Raw genomic sequence first — 17,609 nt, forward strand, 5'->3', positions numbered from 1 at the left:
TAACAATTCAACAGACAGTGGACTGGAATGACCACAATACTTCCATAAATATAAATAAAACAGAAACGTCAAATCTTCCAGACAATATTATTATTAATATTACAATTATATTTTTCATGTAATGTTTATTAAATGTATATATGTAAATAAATGATAGAACGAAATATAATAATAATAACAAAAAAGCAGCCAATGTAGAAAGATATAAAAAAGTAACCCTTAACTTTTGACAGGTAATCTAATTTTTTTGTGAGATATGGTAGATATGGTATTATGAGATATAAAGACCAAAAGATCTGTATTGCCATCTTTTATTGCACTTTGTAAGCATCACCTGTATAACTGGCAGAACATCTGTATGAAACATCAGCTATAGCTGGACTAAGACAAATCCGGATAAAATTTGTTCAAGTCAGAACCATCGACAGTCACAACTGGGTTCATTGATATACCAATATAAAATCCAAAAATAAAATCGCACATCAGTTTTGCTAGGAGGCAACGAAACCAACAACAAGTATCTACAAAGATAAGCAAAGCAGCAAATCAAACTAACTGTATCAAAACCCGCAGTTGTGTTCCTTTACTATATTCAAGTCTTTTTTCATATTTACAAAACTGTCAAGGCATACAACATGCATTTTTTCATAATCGTGAACATCACTTTGTGACAAATGAATGATTAACTCCTTTATATTATATATTTCTATATTCTCTGTCTCACTGTCATTTCTGTTTGTAGGTTAAGAAGAGGGAACCACAGGAATCATTTTAACAGTCGGCTCGATCAGTGGTTGTCATGGCAACGGAAATCGTTACTTCACACTCACACATATTCTCTCTGTCAGCTATACACACTCTCAAAAAAATTCTCAACTGGTGGAAAGTACTTTCACAAGACCCTCAACATACGTGTACATTAACACATAGTAATGTAGAAAACATAATTACAACCAGACTCTAGTGTGTTCATCGGGTCCTCATGGGGAGTCCAGTTTTGTGAAGATCAGTAGTGTGAGATCTACAAAGTTTGTGTGGTTAATTCATTGATCTATCCATCAGAGTGATAGTGAACATTTTAATCTTCCTCCATTTTTACACGACTCTGGTGTGATCATTGTTCTTTTGTCCTATTGTTGTATGAGCAGAAAATTGTCTAATGGTTAGCTCTTCCCCATCTTGGCAATTAACTCATCACATATTTTGGTCAGTTCTTCAATCTCTTTGTTCTGAAAGAAAAGACACAATTGAACATTATTTTGTTGTCTTTTGTTAATAAGAATAATAAAAAAAGTATGTTTACAGTGGAAAAAAATAGGGTTGTCAAACAATTAATCGCATCCAGAATAAAAGTTTGTGTTTACATAATATATGTATGTGTTCTGTGCATATGTATTATTTTTATAAACACATAAACATACATAAATACATTTTTAGGAAATATTTACATATATATATTTTTTTTACCAATAATTTAAAATATATATAAATATTATTATTATCATTTTTATTAAATATATGCAAGTGTTTGTGTTTAAAAGTTAAATGAATAAATAATAAAATACAAAATTTATATGCACAGTACACAAACATATTTAAACACAAACTTTTATTCTGGATGCAATTAAATGTAATTAATCATTTGACAGCCCTACAAAAAATACTATGAGATTCAACGTGACTAAACATTTTAATCTGTTTTCAGTTATGTAAGAGATGTCTGTAAATTATGGAGTATGGTCAAACCTTTTGTTCCAGCGTGCGCTCCAGTGAATCCACTTTCATTTGTTCTTTCCTTAGACTGGCCTGATTTGCTGCCTGCTCCTGATTAGCTTTGGTTCTCACATGAGCGATATCAGCATTCGCCCTGCAGGTGAAACATGGTAAAACACATGTTATTATTTCATATTTGACCTGATTTGATCCGGTAAACAGCTAAGCAGTCCTTTACTGCATTGTGTTGCTCTAGGCACATAAAACAAATCTGTGTGAGATCTAAAGTGTCCTTACTTATCCAGTTTCTCCTCAGCGTGGATCTTCAAAGCGTGGTAGCGCTGCTCCTCCTTACGGACACGAGACAGATACTCCTGGGCACATTTCTTTAGCACATCCTCGTTCTGAGGAAAAGACGAGAAATTATCCTTTAACAATATAAAGATCCTCCATGCATCTATTCATCTCTTGTACTGTAAACTCAAGAGTGTTTGTTAGAGACTAACCTTGCGGAAGCCCTCCAAAACGTCTTTCATCTTCTCGTAGCGACGGAACAAGTCGGCGAGAGATTTCTCCACGGAGTTGAGGTCAGCCAAAGCCTGGTCTTTCTCTAGAATCAGCTGCTGGATAGTGTGATGTGACAGATTCCTCTCTCTCTGTTCACCCTCTGGGACACACACACACAAATACACAAGAGGTTAGGTTGATATTACAGTAACACAACTATTGTAGTGTAACATTAGACCATTCAACCTCAAACAGATGATGGAATCTGCTCTGGTAAGCAAAACTGGATGAATGTTATGGTACTCTATGTACTTTAGAAGTCAACTACATCACTGGTGATGACTCTTGAGCCTAAAACCCTGTGATGCATGCAAACAACTTACACACACTTAATGAAGACAAGCATGAGAGATGAAAACGCTTTTACGACACTCCACAGTTTGTTTAACAAACTTTTACTCACATATAAATAGATAATGGAGGATTTTACACTTTAGTTGTTTATTAAAAAGACTATTTTGAGCAAATGAGTGCTCAGTGCTGTTGGTCTTTATTGGATTTCATGTATGTTTGTATGTATTATGAAGTCGTAGTGGTCGCAATATTTGAGCACAGGTTTATATAAAGACCTGAAGTCCAAAGACAAATGATACTACAATGAAAGACAGACAATATAAGAAACTCTTCCTGCACTTCACTATCGTGTGGTGTATGCAACACAACGAAGAGAATGAAACGACGCTGTTACTTACCAGGCATGCCTGAGTCATTTATCAAATATTTATGGGGGACAGAGGGAGCAAAACAGAAAGAAGGCACTGCATTAAATCAAGCCAGCAGGGAGGGACATGTGAGAGAAAAGCGTGTCACAGATATGAAACAACTTCCGAGAGTAATCAAACTGGTGCCAGAAATGATATGAATCCAAATCCAGAAGAGTGAAGATGAAAATGAACAGAACGAAGAAAAATATGAGCAAAGAAATCCAACATGTTTGAAAAAATAATAACGTGACATGAGATGAATGTAAGTGGGTAGAGGATGGTGTCATTTTAAAAGAATGAATCGTGAATATCAAAAGTGAAAAGTGAAGGACGTCCAGGAAACTGCTTTTGATGCAAAGGAAGAAAAGCATGTCAAGGCACCCACTTTTAAAGCCTAAAAGAAGAAGAACTACAGTATGCTGGTAAATACGTAAAGGCATTGAAATAATGAACATTGTCAGTGGGTGAGGCCTGGTAGGGGACGTGTTTGAGCAGGTCACGTTAAGGTTGCGAAAGCAAGCCGAGTCAAGTAGAATATACAGAGAGACATGAAGGGTTGTGCTTTTAACTGACCAGTGTTTGCGTCCATAGGCACACAAGATTTTTCTGCAAATTAAATAAGAAATTAAAAACTCGCACATGTGCATATGCGTTGCATATACGCTGCATGACTTGGGAAGGATTGTGCGTGTTCATTTACACTACTGAAGCAGATGAAAGAACAGACAAACCAAAATGTTTGCGGCAGATGATAAAGTCACGTTTAGAAGACTCACCGATCATTTCTGCAATGGTCTTCTCATACTCCATAACTATTCTCCTACAAGCAAAGAGCATACATCAAGTTAGACATCAAAACTATTGACATCATCAGATAAATGAGTGAAATATTGATTATACTGTAAATAACTCATCAACAATGACAATATATTAAATGAAAATGTTATTTTTTTGAAAGTTGCTGCCTATTTAGAGAACTCTAGAACAATCATTTTTAAGGCCGCCCTTAGAAGGCAGTTGCCTATGTAGGTAGTAAGCAGTTCGACTAACAAGGCTTTAGATCCAAGGGGAGGGGCTTGAGTTGGTCATTCTTACTGTACCCGAGTGTGGCAGAGACTGGCAGTAAAGAAAAGCAGGTTGCCAGCACAGTAAGCAGATGGATTAGTTTTGCGTTCCCTTAGCCTCTTAGTCCTTCCTTATCCTAATCCAAATCAGACTAATGAACAAAGCTCTGCTCTTATCCACGCTAACATGGCACAGTCCAGCTGGCCATAATCTCAAAGCTTCTCAACCGCCTCGTCCACCAAGGGTCCACAAGTGTACCATTTTGAAATAAATCTATTTTATCACAAAACACCGCACTATGCAAAGCTAAAACGGTAAATGCAAAAAATCCAGAGGCAAAAATGACCTATATAATAAAAAACATTCCAAATGACGTGACGTAGTCAAAACAAAACTGCCCTTCTGGCACATCTGATACATTAAGGTCCTCTTTAATTGGCTTTACACTATAGGGCAGGACTTAAAAAAACTGTAGGAAAGAGATAAACAGATTGAGAGGTGGACTGAGGTTGAAGTGTGAGATGAGTGTACTTGCGGGTTAAAACCTACCTCATCTCCTCCACCTCTCGTCTGCTCTCTTCATACTTCCTCTTCCACTCCAGGGCTTCTTTCTCTTTGACAACAATCTGATGGTTAAAATAGCAACATACAGGTATCACACATGTAATAGTCGGAACATCAGCACATCGACTTAAGTTGTCAGAATTCACTATTATATATACATTAACTACTATTCCATTCGGGTTTACCTATTTGAAAACTAAAAGAGAATAAATGAAATGAAATCAGTAAATGTATAAATGAAAGGAATGGAAGGACTACCTAAATATTATAATATACTCATAAAAGGAAATGTGGTCGAGATTATACAATACCTCCTCTCGGGCAATGCTCAGTGAGTTGTCCATGTCATGAGGCAGATGAGGGCTTTCACCTTCACTGTATCCCGCTCGAGAATAGAGGGAACTCTTGGAAACTCCGCTGTCGCCCGGCGAAGCCATTTCCCTCTGGTGCCGAGAAGAGAGAGAGTTGTGAAACCATTAAAAACATGAGTTTATCTCTGCAGGCATTCATTCCACACATCCTGGAGAAGGGCGGCACATCATCTACAGGTTCTACTCAGCAATGCCACAATGCCATGGAGAGCAGACTCTTAGTTTGGATTCAAAGCCTCCAGTAGTTCAGTTTGTGAATCCCAATGCGAGATGGCTGCGTTAAGCTGTTTGTCATGAAACGTTTGAGCTGTGACCCGATCTGGGTCTGGAAGGCAATGCTGTGTCAGATGAACCTTGTGTTAGTCATTGAAGATCAAATAATGAGAACTAAAAGTGAGGATCATATTTTCCTTCATCATAAAAAATGATCATAAACGGTTCCTTTGAAGAACAACTGATTGCAATAAGAGTGTGTCTGGTTAGATAATGCATACACACAGGTCAACAAACATAAGAAATTGCTTGTATATCCTAAATAAAAGATGAACATGCTTTTTGTAATGCTGGCAACGATAGAAAATAATTCATATCAACACTTTAATTGTAAAATGGTTCTTAATGTTCTTTTTTTTTTTAAGACTCACAGCCAGTTTCGGGATGTAGTTACCCAATAATCATCATGTTTAGCTCTTAACCACTTGCTTATTAATTCTTTCTAACAGAGTTGGATTAAGAGATTAATTAGGTTTGGCTTTTGGTTCAAGGTAGGGGGTCATGTTGAGCCAAATTATATAATGTTTGGTCTGAAAGAAGCATCAACTGTACACTTAATACCATTTATTCCATAATTGGGCTGCACTAATCTGAAAATAGATTCTATCAAATTAAAAAATGGGAATCTGTAGATCTGGTGTATGGTTTTAAACAAGACTGGGCCTATTTCCAATTTTGACTGAATTTTAGGAGACTGGTTCTGTCTTCATCTCTGGTTTCAATAACCTTTCCTAACAATCACAGTATGCATTATGGTATCTAGACATTGAACTACCTGAAAGAGTCCTCTAGTCTACGAGAATAGGAAGCGTCTTTTCATATATACAATATACATACATTATACTGTATCACCCTAACACAGTCAGCAGGAAATAGGAAATGTTCAGAAGAACAAAGGCTTTAAAAATGGAGTCAGTACAGTACAGCACAGCGGTGAGGTTGAGATGTAACTTGACATCTTCGGCTGTACGTGTATTTTATGTGCATGAAAGATGGCTTCTAACTAATGAAAAGGGTAAAAAAAGAATATGATACGTTGAACGTGGTGAGGCAGCATATGAAATGTGTCTGTGAGAATAATTCAGGGAGACAGTTAACAAGTTATGTATGTTAAAATATTTAATATTTCAAGAAGATCATCAATTTGGGGTAGTCATCACTAAACCTCATTACTCCATAATACAGCCATATAATATAGTGTCAGCCTTTTTTCTATATTAAAGTAGTCCATAATCTCATTCTCAGTAATATGCCAAAAATACATTTGATATATTTAAGGTCAAAAAAAATTTTTTCGGAAGTCTAAAGCTTATGCATGGGCTAGAACTGTACCTTTGGTATACGGGACGTCCTGTGACAGAGTTTGATATCTGTCTGTGGGGACTTTCCTGCGGTTCTCTACAAAAAGGACCACACTAGTTTTGCAATAGTGAAGAAAAATGTTGTGGATAAAAGATCAGAAGTGCAAGACGTAAGTAAATGTAAGTAGAAATCAATTTAACGTGTCTGAAACGTGAGCGCTAATGTGTTGTTAAAGTTCAGATATTAAAATGAGTATTAAAAGTATAAATTAAGTATAAAAGTTATACGTTTCTGTCTTGAGAACTAAGCAATTCAGAATAGGCATTGATATTAGCTTTGAGGTTAAGAAAAGTTATTTTTATATTTTCAGTATTTTTTTATGGCTTTACAGTAAATATATCTTAAAGAGTACATAACATGTGATCATGAAAATGACATTTCATGCATTGAGTAATGTTGCCGTGTTTGAAAGTAAGCGGTCTGCCAAGTTGTAAAGCCGAAGGTGATGAATAACAAAGTTAATGATTTAGAAAAAAGGACTCTGAATCACTCAAACGAGTCATCCCTAGTCCGATTCGCAAACCGCCACAGATTTACATCACTACATATAGTCCCCGCCTTTTCTCCCCCAAAACTGTAGCTTGTGAGTCAGTGAAGAAGTAAGGTAAGAATAACTGCCTATTATTTCTAAAAATAGTGTTTAACACCTTCTGTGTACATAAACTTGTTGTTGGACACTCCATAAACCAAAGTAGGACCTTCAAAATCCCTAGTTATGTACTCTTTAAAACAAAGATAAATGTAACTGAACAGCAAAACTGAATTTTGTAGGAATGCAAAAGAAATTATATGCATTTCGTCTGTATGCTTATATTTTTGCACTGGGAACAAAGTTGATTGTGGTTTAGTCTAATGGTGGGAGAAAGACACTGGGATTAGCACATATGGATTACTGTAGAGGTCTATAGTCTATAGTTTCTGTCCATCTTACTTTAGCCAAGTGAGAACCGTTGAGATTCCAGCGGTGCGGGATGGGCTTCTTGAGGCGAGACTGTGAAGTGTGCAAGACAACATCATGAGTGGAGTGAGAAGACTGAATGAGTGTGAGAGGGTCTCTGGTGGGTTTATGTACAGTATCTGAGATGAGGTGATTAGTCTGTTCATTCCATTTCCTTTAGAAATGTTCAGGCTGAGGTGACGGTCACGTATCCGACATGACTTGTCTGAAGGTCAGACTGAGAGCAGATCTGATTACAGCTAAGATTCACGTGAGTCCACACCAGCGTCCTCAGGCCAGGCATACAGATGTTCTGTATGCCCACTGTATTCCAATGAGTAAGTGTAAATTAGTACCAACCAGCAAGAATGTGACAAGGAACTAAAAGTTTTTTTAATAGAAGTATTCTAGTCAGAACTGTGTCTTGAACTATGAGCACTTTGGATGTATGGAATTTCGCCTAAAATCATCCAAACGACTTTATTTGTCCACCGATAAAAAACAAGCACTGTAAATGTCTAAACCTAGCAGGCACACATATGTCTGTTAAATATCTGCTAAAGATCTGGAAAACATCTGCTGTGTAAAAACATCTGCTAAACAAACTTTCGCAGTTTCACATCCTTCTAAATCATAAACATCTCGCAGACGTTTGTTGTCAGATGTCAAATAGACAGCTAGAGGACGTCTGTATTGCAGATGTCTCGAGGATGGAAATAGACGTCTGCCAGATGTAGTGTGCTATCAGTGAAATGTTGTAATCTGGGTTGCCGGGTTATCCTTAGCCCTCCAGTTATCCCTCAAACTTGGGGTATGTTAAATATTTTGGGTTGTATTTTTCTCCACGGGTTAGAGGCGGATAGATTGTGTTCATCAGTTGTTATTCTTAAAGTAAGATAAAGTTCTGTTTAAAGGTTTTTAGTACCATACAATGATTTTCAGTAAGTGGTTGTATTGAATTGGGGAATTGGAGCTAGTTTTGTTAGGCCATTGGGCTGGTTTGTTTATGAAGATCTGGCAACCCTGAATGTCCTATTCACCTCTACCATTTAGTTTTTTATACATTTATGCACAAATTAGCTAAAATACTAGAGAAGCAGAACAAAATATAAAAAAATGATGCACAATAATAACTCAATGTACTTAATATGACTGAATCAAAATCGGTGAAGTTAAAATCGAAAATATGTGATAATAAAAATAAACTCCTTAGAAATACAAGTGCTCATAGTTACAGGAATACCCTTATATTTGATTTAGCGATTTCAACTCTAAACATTGTACGACATTAGTTACCAAGTCACATTGATCAAACTGTCTCTATGCATCTCCTGTCCAGGCAAACATGCAGGATTGTCACAAAGCCCTGGGAGAAAACACTCCTCTTTTGCTCAAGAGGGTGAAGGATTGGGAAAAATAGCACCAATCAAGGGAACAGGAGCCAAGTTAGCGACGTCACATGGGGAGCACCGGGGGTGAGATGTCACGTCCACAATATGGTGAGGTAGTTTATGGGTAGGTATTCACATACCAACAAAGCAGTTGGGGGGGGTCCGTTCAAAGGGGGATATCACACACGTGCTCTCACACACGCTCACACACACACAGGTGCAGGCTGGCTCAGCGCAGTACCTGAGGGGACACAGTGGACAAAGAGGGGCTCTGAGAGATGTTTTTGGCTACCTGTAGAGCCTCTATCCTCAGAGATGCGAGCACCAGCTCCTCCTGGGCCATGAGGGGAGGAAAGGAGTAGAGGGAAGGGGAGTGACCCAAGGAGTGGGGGCGTGGGGCAAGGAGGAAAAGAGGGGTTAGAATGGTACTAGCCCCACTGAAATACTAAACCTGAGGAAAAAACATACACATAGACGCACACAGACACTTGTACACATTTCACTTCATGATTGCTATGAATGAGGTGGGATCCGCTACACTGTAAAAAACCTTTGTTTGATGTTATCACTGAAACACACTTGTGTGATCACAGCACAAAGGGACAAAACAAAAATGAAACAAAGGTTCAAATACTGAATATGAAAATGTTTTTCACAGTGTAAAAGATACAGACAGTAAACAAACACACACGGAAGCAGAAGACCAGGGGAGAAGAAATAGGGCAGGAGGGCTTCTCTACACACCTGCAGTTTTTGGGCGAAGGCGGTGGGGTTGGTCTCTGCCAGGTCCGGCTCCAGGTAGTTGAGAGGGGTAGATGAATCAGACAGCCTGTCTAAGAGGGGCAGATCTGAAGGGTCCATGGGGCCCTGGATGGGGGACTGCGATGGGACCGAGAGCAGGAGAGGGATGAGAGGAATGGGAGGTGTCTGTGTGTCAGTGAGGTAAAGCAAGCTCTTATTTAGCCTAGTGCATCTGAACATTTCTATAATCTGTTTATGGCACCTAAAATAATTCGACATGATAGCGATATTGGTGGGGAGATGTTATGTATTTATTTTTACTGTAATACTCCCTTATGACTGCAAATGAAAATGTAGTTTGTTCAATCACAAGTTAACAAAATAAAGAATCACTCCCATCTTCAGATATCCCTGTTATGAAAATAAATGCAAGCTTTGCGATTGAGATCCCTCTGCGCTCAGTTGGTTTACACTTACCGCTCCATCGCTATCGTTGCTCTGTGTTCGACTCTGAGGCTGACTCTCTCTCTTTCTGTTCTTCTCTGAGGACTTCGGCTCGCGAGCGCTGCGCGGAGGCAACACTGGTGACTTCCCCTCTGAGATCTGAGCCTCCATCTCCTCAAAGCTCCTGTGAAGAGACACACAAAACCAAACAGCAGTTGAATAAACCGCCAATGAAAATATGTGTTACAGACCCATATATTCATAATCATCACAACCAACAGGGACATGACTCTCAAAATTCCTGTTTCTACATGGGAATGAAACTGTGTGGATCAAGCTTTTTGATGGGGTCTGAAAGTAATACACGGTTGTGTATACTAGTTTGGTGGTTTACCCAGTGCAGGGTGAGTTCGGTTCAGAATCTTGCATGCTTGAGCTTTTCTTCGGACTGCCTGTCACAGAGTCCAGCTTTAGGTAAAGCGATGGTTTCTGTTCTGAGAGAGACTGCAAACAAACACAAACATGCACAAAAAGTTACAGTAAATACATCATTATCTCAGAAAACATAATGTTGACAATATTTGCCATATGCGATCCATCTATGTTTGTTACTCACAGGAGCAGAAGTGCCGATCTTCTCCATGTATTCAATCTCATAGTCCGTAACTGCAGAGAGACACAAGAAAACGAGGAAGATATAAAAGATGAAATATTTTAGAAAGGATAAATGAAGCCTTTAAAAGTATACACGGCTCCCAGAGACTGTTACACCCTTTCATACCCCGTAAATCGGTCCAGAACCAACATGACCAACATGAGACAGGCACAAAAATTCATCTGTTCCTCTTCTAATGACCCAGTTACTATAGTTTAAGGCCTCAGGGTGCAACTGGTATACTTTTAGGTCAAAGGGGGGTCATTTGGGGTCTCAGTCAGAAAAGGATCTCTAACACTTGTGACATGATCAGGTGAATTTCATAAAACGTAGGTCAACCCAAAATCATTCTTTTACAAAGAAAATAAATCCTATTTTTAGAAACATAGGTTTTACATGGTTACTTGTTTATTTATTACATTGTGTGATTATGTTCTTGTCAAGTAAGCGCATTACATTTTAAAATTCTCATTACAATTCATTTTACTTTTTGATTCCTATCAGAAAAACAATGAAATTATGTTTTTTATATTGCTGTAATCTGTAATTTAAAAAATCTGAACTGGTATATAGCAGCTTGATTTACCCAGTTATGTTTTTCAAGAAAATAAACTATTATACGGTATTGTCCGGTTCTATATTACTCCCCAATGGCTCTATATGAAGTTTAGGACTGTAGACATTTCATCCCTGAATCATAGCTATGTCTGATTCACTCTCTCACCGTCATTTTCTTTGGGTAAACTGTTCTTGTTAACAAAAGCTGTGAAGTCAGACGGCTGGGGGAAGTCTTGGGGGTCAGAGTTCAGCTCCGCCTCCACTTCGTGTCGCGACGCCCACTTCTGATTGGTGGAGGAAGCCAGTTTCTCCTCATCAGTAGCGTGATCCTGTGAAGGGTCAGGGTTAGCGTCAGGCGTGTGTTCCTGCAGGTGAAGATGTGGGTGTGAGGTGGAGGGTGAGAGTGGAGAACACACAGGACAACACTGTTATGATATGAGGTGACATTGAAGAGGAGAAACACATAATCCTCAGAATGACCATCTGCATTGGTGACAACGTGTGTGGGAGTGTGGGAACTCACTTGTGCAGTCTGCTCTGAAATCGGAGACCTCTTTGGAGATTTCTTCACTCGGAAGGTGTTGCTGTTTGAGAAAATAGAAGAGACACATGATAAGTGTTTTTAGAGAATCATTTTTGAATAATCAGAAAAAAACACTAATCTTCTTGGCACCGTTCAGTTCTTCTGCTGTTTGCTTTTTGTTAAAAAAAAATCATGAACATTTTTCTTAAACAACAGTTCTACTTGAATAATACATACCTGTGTTGTTCTGACAATGTTGGAAAACCTTGTGACAATACAAGTAAACTGTAGTTCAACAAGTAAATTACAATGCTTTTTATGGAGGATTAACATTTTAAAGGCAGGTTAAAGTGTTGTAGTGCACAATGAAAGTAGTTACTCTGTGGTTCACATCTAGTACTGTTTTTAGTATAATATGGCATATTAATGTTAAATTGTCATCAAAATGGGTTCTTACGGATATACCTAAAGAGTATGACGATGAGTATTTGTGATATTTACCCTATATTCTTTTCGCCCATGAATTTAACTATAGCAGTAAATTTAGCAACAGTTTAAGAACCAAGTGAAATTGATATGTGTTAAATGAATGATAAAGCAGTGTGAGGTAACCTCATGAAACCAGCTTTTAAAATAATATATTTTGAGACGTTTTAAGTTGTATTATAACTCGTGATATTATTACTGACAGATTTTTATTTCATCAACTCTCTACTTACAAGAAACAACACAGAGAAGAGAAATTGTTGGGTGCCCTGTGATATATAAGATCAATAGATAAGTGACACAAAAGGCTGACACATAAGTACTAACACACCATCCAGAAGGACACAAGGAAACATTATTTACAGTACGCTATAGTAAAAAACACATAAAATAACAACTTCCCTTTTCTCTAAATGAGCTTGTTAACTCCTTTTTAGTTGAGTTAAAAAGCCATATGCTAACCAACCTTAATTTGGTGAAGGACAAAATGTTTGAAAACACTTACTCTCATTTAGATTTTTACACATTTTAAAAATAATAGTACATTAATCAAAACGATTGCAACGGTGGGAATTATATTGTAACTAAAAACATCCAAAGTAAGTCAAAACTATTTTAGCATTTCAGCATCTTTAAAGTAGTTATCCTTTGACTGAATGGCAGAATGGTTCTTTTAGCATTTTATCATGCAGCTTCTTAAAGGGACAGTTCACCAAAAAAAATGAATCTGTCACCATTTAGTCACCCTTTAGTTGGTCCATTTTTTTGTTCTGATGAACACAGAGAAAAACATTTGGAAGAATGCTTGTAACCAAACAGTTCTTGGCCAACGTTGATATTAGGTATGTGCATTCCTACATTTTTCAACAGAACAAAGAAATTTTACAAAGATTTGTAACAACTTGAGGGAACTTTTTATTTTCGGGGTGAACCGTACCTTTGAGTTCTCACCCTGCAAAGATTATTTAAGAGTATTGAAGGAACTCCCAATCTTTTCAGGGCCCTTTTTAGCTGCTTTTTCTTCAATATTTGGCCCAAGCCATCCGCCTAAAAACTTTTTTTTATATATTTTTTTTCTAAAGAAAGAAACTGATATATTGGCACAATTATATTTTTGTCTACAAAAGTAATTGTAGACATTTAAGCATACACCTTGAGATTAAAAGATTTGAAGATTTTTAGGAACATTTCAGTCAAGCGTTTCTTTTTGACCGATACTGTACATTTGACAAGAAAATGATTTCAGAATCAAGGCAAACTTACGATTTAAGAGGCTTCTTCTTAATTTTGCCAGGTTTGTTCAGGTTGTGATTCTCCAACTCAACAATGTTGTCATTTTCATTATCATTGGCTGAGACGTCAAAAGAGGCAGCTTTTGTCGGCGAGTTGCCGATTTTATTAGGTGGTTTGAAAGGATCCGCAGATACATCAAAGGAGTCTGTGTCAAAGCTATAGTTTCCTTGGGACAGTCGTGGAGAGTTGGGGACACCACTTGCTGATGAAAACGGATTAAAATTAGGGTCATCCCACTTGCTAGGGTCAAAGTTGTACGATGCTTTGGGAATGGGAATCTCATCGTTGTCATTTGAAAGTGGTGGGACAGAAGCATTGTCTAGCTGTTCTGTCTTAGCTGGGGGAGCCTTTTTAATCCCCAGTTTTGGCTTTCTAATGGGCATCTTGGCCCCTGGCTTCTTGCCCAGTTTTTTAGAAGGGGGACCGTTGTGTGACACCTCTCCACTGTCCTCAGAATAGTCAAACTCCAGTCTGACAGGTTGACGCTTGACGATTGGCTGCTCCTCGGCGTTGACGGGTTCTTCTGCAGCAGGGGGGCAGGGCTCCTCTAGAGAAACCGAAGTGCTTGTATGGGGGTCTGAAACTATTGTGAAATCAGCTTTCCTGTTCAAAACTGGCGAGTTGGCGATTTTACTTCCTCCGGTACAAAATGGGTCAATATTGTCAAAATTATCCGGATCCCATTTGTAGGAGCCACAGGGAGGGATTGGAGAGTCCTCGTCCGGGACAGGTAGGGCTTCAGACACCTGATCAACAACCTTTTGAAAGGCTATTGAGGTGGGGTTAGGTGTGATCTCTTCAGCCAATGGTGGAGGACTGTCCAGTCGAGACTTTATTCTGTTCCTTCTCAAGGTGCCAGCAGGACTTGGACTAGGGCTGGGTGAGGCACTTGCTCTTTCTTGGGTTTGCAAGGGGCTTTCCGCCCGTGGTTTCTCCCTTTTCTTTTCTTCTGGCGTGCTGCTGGACGAAGCAGGTTTGGGTGAAGAACGTTTCGGGTTTGAGTTCTGCCTGGAAAGAGGTTTTTTCTTTAGAGACCCTGGACGGGGCTTCTTCACCCTGGGGAGAGTTCCTGGAGCACTCTCTGTTCCAATGCTGAAGGATTCTGTTCGTGGGTGAGAGGGTTTGTCAGCACCTCCCGAGGTTTTGTCTCCTGGACTCTCTAGGTCACCAGACTGTAGGCTTAAAGAGCGCGTTAGGGGCGTACGAATTTGCTCAGGCCCAAAATTTGATTCTTGGACGGGGTCATGGGTGATTGAGTTGTCGAAGTTGTAGGCACCGCTTGCAGCGATTGGTTTGTCCTCATCAAAAACAGTAGACGGAGAGCGACTTGGAGGTGGAAGCGGGGAGTCCGGGTTACGATCGTCAGATGCACAGATGTCAACAGTGGAAACTGTAAAGACAGAGAAAGAATGATAACTAATGATCACTAAATAAGGGCTTACATTCACACTAATGAATGATGATATTATTTAGAAGTGTATTTAAATTCAGTGAACTTAACCTAAGTAAATAAAGAAGAAGAGACTAGAAAAACATTATATGGCTTCATTTTAATACACTACTACACCATGTCCACTAGAGGGAGTATGTGTTTAATAACAAAGATCTGTAGACGCATAAGCAATTCAATGAGCACATTGGATCATTGGAACACTGTTTTAATACTAAATGTGACCCTGTCTGTAAAAATGACATTATTACGTTGTTATATTTTCACAGAATATTCTATAGGATGATTTTATGTAGAAAAAAGACGTATGCCGGGATTTCACTACGAGGGTCACATTTTGTAATGAACAATGCTCTAGCTGGGAAATTATTTAATGATAGAAGTAGTTCTGGTATGAATGGCATGTTAAGGCTAAATTTGTATTTCTATTTATGATGAGAGCATTTTAATTGTTACATTACATTTGTTGTTGTCAGTAGTTTTTTTGTTTACAAATATTAATTATCAGACTTATATCTAAAGGTCATTACCCTAGCCACAGAGTCTACAATACAAACAATATATACATAGTCTACATAAATACAGTGGATATCAAAATATAAAATCAATGGTCTGATAAAAGATCACTTCTTTTAAATATATGTATATATGTACATAAATATATATATATATATATATATATATAAGTTTTCAAAAAATATATTGTCCGGACCTCCGTTTGGAAGAAAATATAAAGACCGGACCTCTTGAAACTTTAATTAAAAACCCCAGCTATATGATTTGCAACGAAGAGGACACTATTAAAGGCATGAGCCTTTGTAAAATAGAAATCAAATTCTCTCTCACCTGTGTGTTCTGAGGACAATGGCTCTAAGGTGGTGCCAGGTGGCTCTGTTGGTAGCACTGGAGGGGAAGCAGACTTCACAGGTGTGGTGGACTCGGGGGTTTCAAAAGCACCGTCCGAGTCTGAACTCCTGCAGAAAAGAAATTAACAAAATTGTTAAAAAAATCTGATTGAATGAAGAAGCACATCGAGTTCAGCAGTGATGGGATAAATAAAACACATTTGTTTATGAGGCAGCATAACACAATGAATGCAACACAGTTTAAACAGTATTTGCACCACATAATTAAACTAATTCAGCTACATCAAACAATCAGTTGTGGAGGTCCAAAGCATGCAAACAAAGGCCGGCGTCAGCATGTTGCTTTACATTAGTCTCTTGAGTATTATAATAGGTGGAAATTAAAGCACTAAACCTGCAGCAAGGAGACCAATAAGAGAAGCTTAAACATGTATTGACCTCTACAACAGCCCCTTTTTCCTCTCAAAAACTCTCTTACTGCCATAGGAGACTTAATCTCACGCTGTTTAGATTTTTCACCTGAAAAAAGATCCAGTAATCTTTGTGTCTTAGTAGACATCTCAACAATACCAATAACTCCATAATGAATTGCCAAGATTAAAGTGATGTTTAACACCATACTGTTACTCTATATTATATTGTAACAACGTTTTTCTCATTGATCTCCATTTGCATCTGTTCCCAAGAATTTGTTGATAATTAAACAAAAACATAACTGAGATCTCTATTAGGTTGCCCAACTTGTAAAAGAACAACCTCTGAACAATAAAATCCTCCAAGAGTAAGATTTATAATAATACAGGAAAAATCTGAAACAATAGGCACATTCCAGATTATACACATAAATACAGCAACAAAGAGTAGTCTACACAAGACGTGCAGCCCTTCAGGCAGTCTCCGCAATAGCCCTTATCCCCGCTTTCACACCAGGGCCAAACCACATACACTGAGGGGGACATGTGTAATTACAAAGTCGAATTCTTGTAATTTAACCTATTACACCCCTAATACTGAATATTTGGTTACATCCTTGCCCCACGCTCACCTCTGCCTGCCATGGATCATATAGTCATGTCTGGAGCTCCAGCTGAGGCTTCTAAGGACCCCCAGGGCTGGGTCTGCTTCATCCTCGTCTGGTGTCCCACCCAGCAGCGTGTCCCAGCCCCAGCGAGCCCACTGCAGCGGAGACAGAGCCTGCCACGCGCTCACCGCCATGTCTGTCTGTCGCCGATCATAGACACACACATACAAACGTCCCTCTTAATGCTGATATCTCCTTTGTGTTGTGACCGAAGCCTACAAAGCTTTTGTGCATTCTATCCGTTTTTTCTAGCCTCATCCCCTTAGTCTCTCTCTCCCAGCCTCTGGCTTAATATAATGCGCTCTCTCTGTGATGCAGGGCTTTGTCCGAAAGAGACCCTATGCAGATCCTTGCAGACTCACTTCCTCTCTCTCTTTCTTTAACAGATGCTCAGGCAAATATTCCCTCCCCCATTGTGAGCAGAAAAGGCTCCTTTGGCATAACACAGCAAATTTTTATTTTTGTAATCAGTATTTTTGTTGTGTTTTTCCAGTTATGTTTTCTAAATATTTATGAAATGAAATTCATTTTGGTCAAAAGTACTGTGAGTTTCTTGAATAGAGGT

The 17,609-nt window shown here is 38.5% G+C and overlaps 1 protein-coding gene across 13 annotated transcripts in view; it reads right to left on the minus strand.

Annotated features, from left to right (window-relative positions):
• Nucleotides 1-295: 295 nt before the first annotated feature.
• tacc2 (transforming, acidic coiled-coil containing protein 2) overlaps nt 296-17,609 on the minus strand; it is a 51,024-nt gene continuing 33,710 nt past the window's right edge. For 3 of the 13 annotated variants that reach the window (XM_056760106.1, XM_056760107.1, XM_056760110.1), the window contains 20 exons: nt 15,944-16,071; nt 13,618-15,037; nt 12,588-12,623; nt 11,869-11,929; nt 11,512-11,770; nt 10,749-10,798; nt 10,527-10,636; nt 10,166-10,316; nt 9,692-9,874; nt 9,189-9,281; nt 7,551-7,610; nt 6,590-6,655; nt 4,925-5,056; nt 4,599-4,675; nt 3,761-3,804; nt 3,558-3,590; nt 2,220-2,380; nt 2,011-2,117; nt 1,747-1,867; nt 296-1,229 (listed from right to left, as the gene is read on the minus strand). In XM_056760106.1, coding sequence (XP_056616084.1) covers nt 1,164-1,229; nt 1,747-1,867; nt 2,011-2,117; nt 2,220-2,380; nt 3,558-3,590; nt 3,761-3,804; nt 4,599-4,675; nt 4,925-5,056; nt 6,590-6,655; nt 7,551-7,610; nt 9,189-9,281; nt 9,692-9,874; nt 10,166-10,316; nt 10,527-10,636; nt 10,749-10,798; nt 11,512-11,770; nt 11,869-11,929; nt 12,588-12,623; nt 13,618-15,037; nt 15,944-16,071 — 3,358 coding nt within the window. In that variant the 3' untranslated portion in view covers nt 296-1,163. Of the gene's footprint in view, nt 1,230-1,746; nt 1,868-2,010; nt 2,118-2,219; nt 2,381-3,557; nt 3,591-3,760; nt 3,805-4,598; nt 4,676-4,924; nt 5,057-6,589; nt 6,656-7,550; nt 7,611-9,188; nt 9,282-9,691; nt 9,875-10,165; nt 10,317-10,526; nt 10,637-10,748; nt 10,799-11,511; nt 11,771-11,868; nt 11,930-12,587; nt 12,624-13,617; nt 15,038-15,943; nt 16,072-17,008; nt 17,343-17,609 lie in introns of those variants that run through there. The other 10 variants (XM_056760109.1, XM_056760102.1, XM_056760101.1 and 7 more) reach the window with 10 other exon arrangements.

The sequence above is a fragment of the Triplophysa dalaica genome, chromosome 11 (assembly GCF_015846415.1).
Source record: "Triplophysa dalaica isolate WHDGS20190420 chromosome 11, ASM1584641v1, whole genome shotgun sequence".
NCBI classification, from domain to species: domain Eukaryota; kingdom Metazoa; phylum Chordata; class Actinopteri; order Cypriniformes; family Nemacheilidae; genus Triplophysa; species Triplophysa dalaica.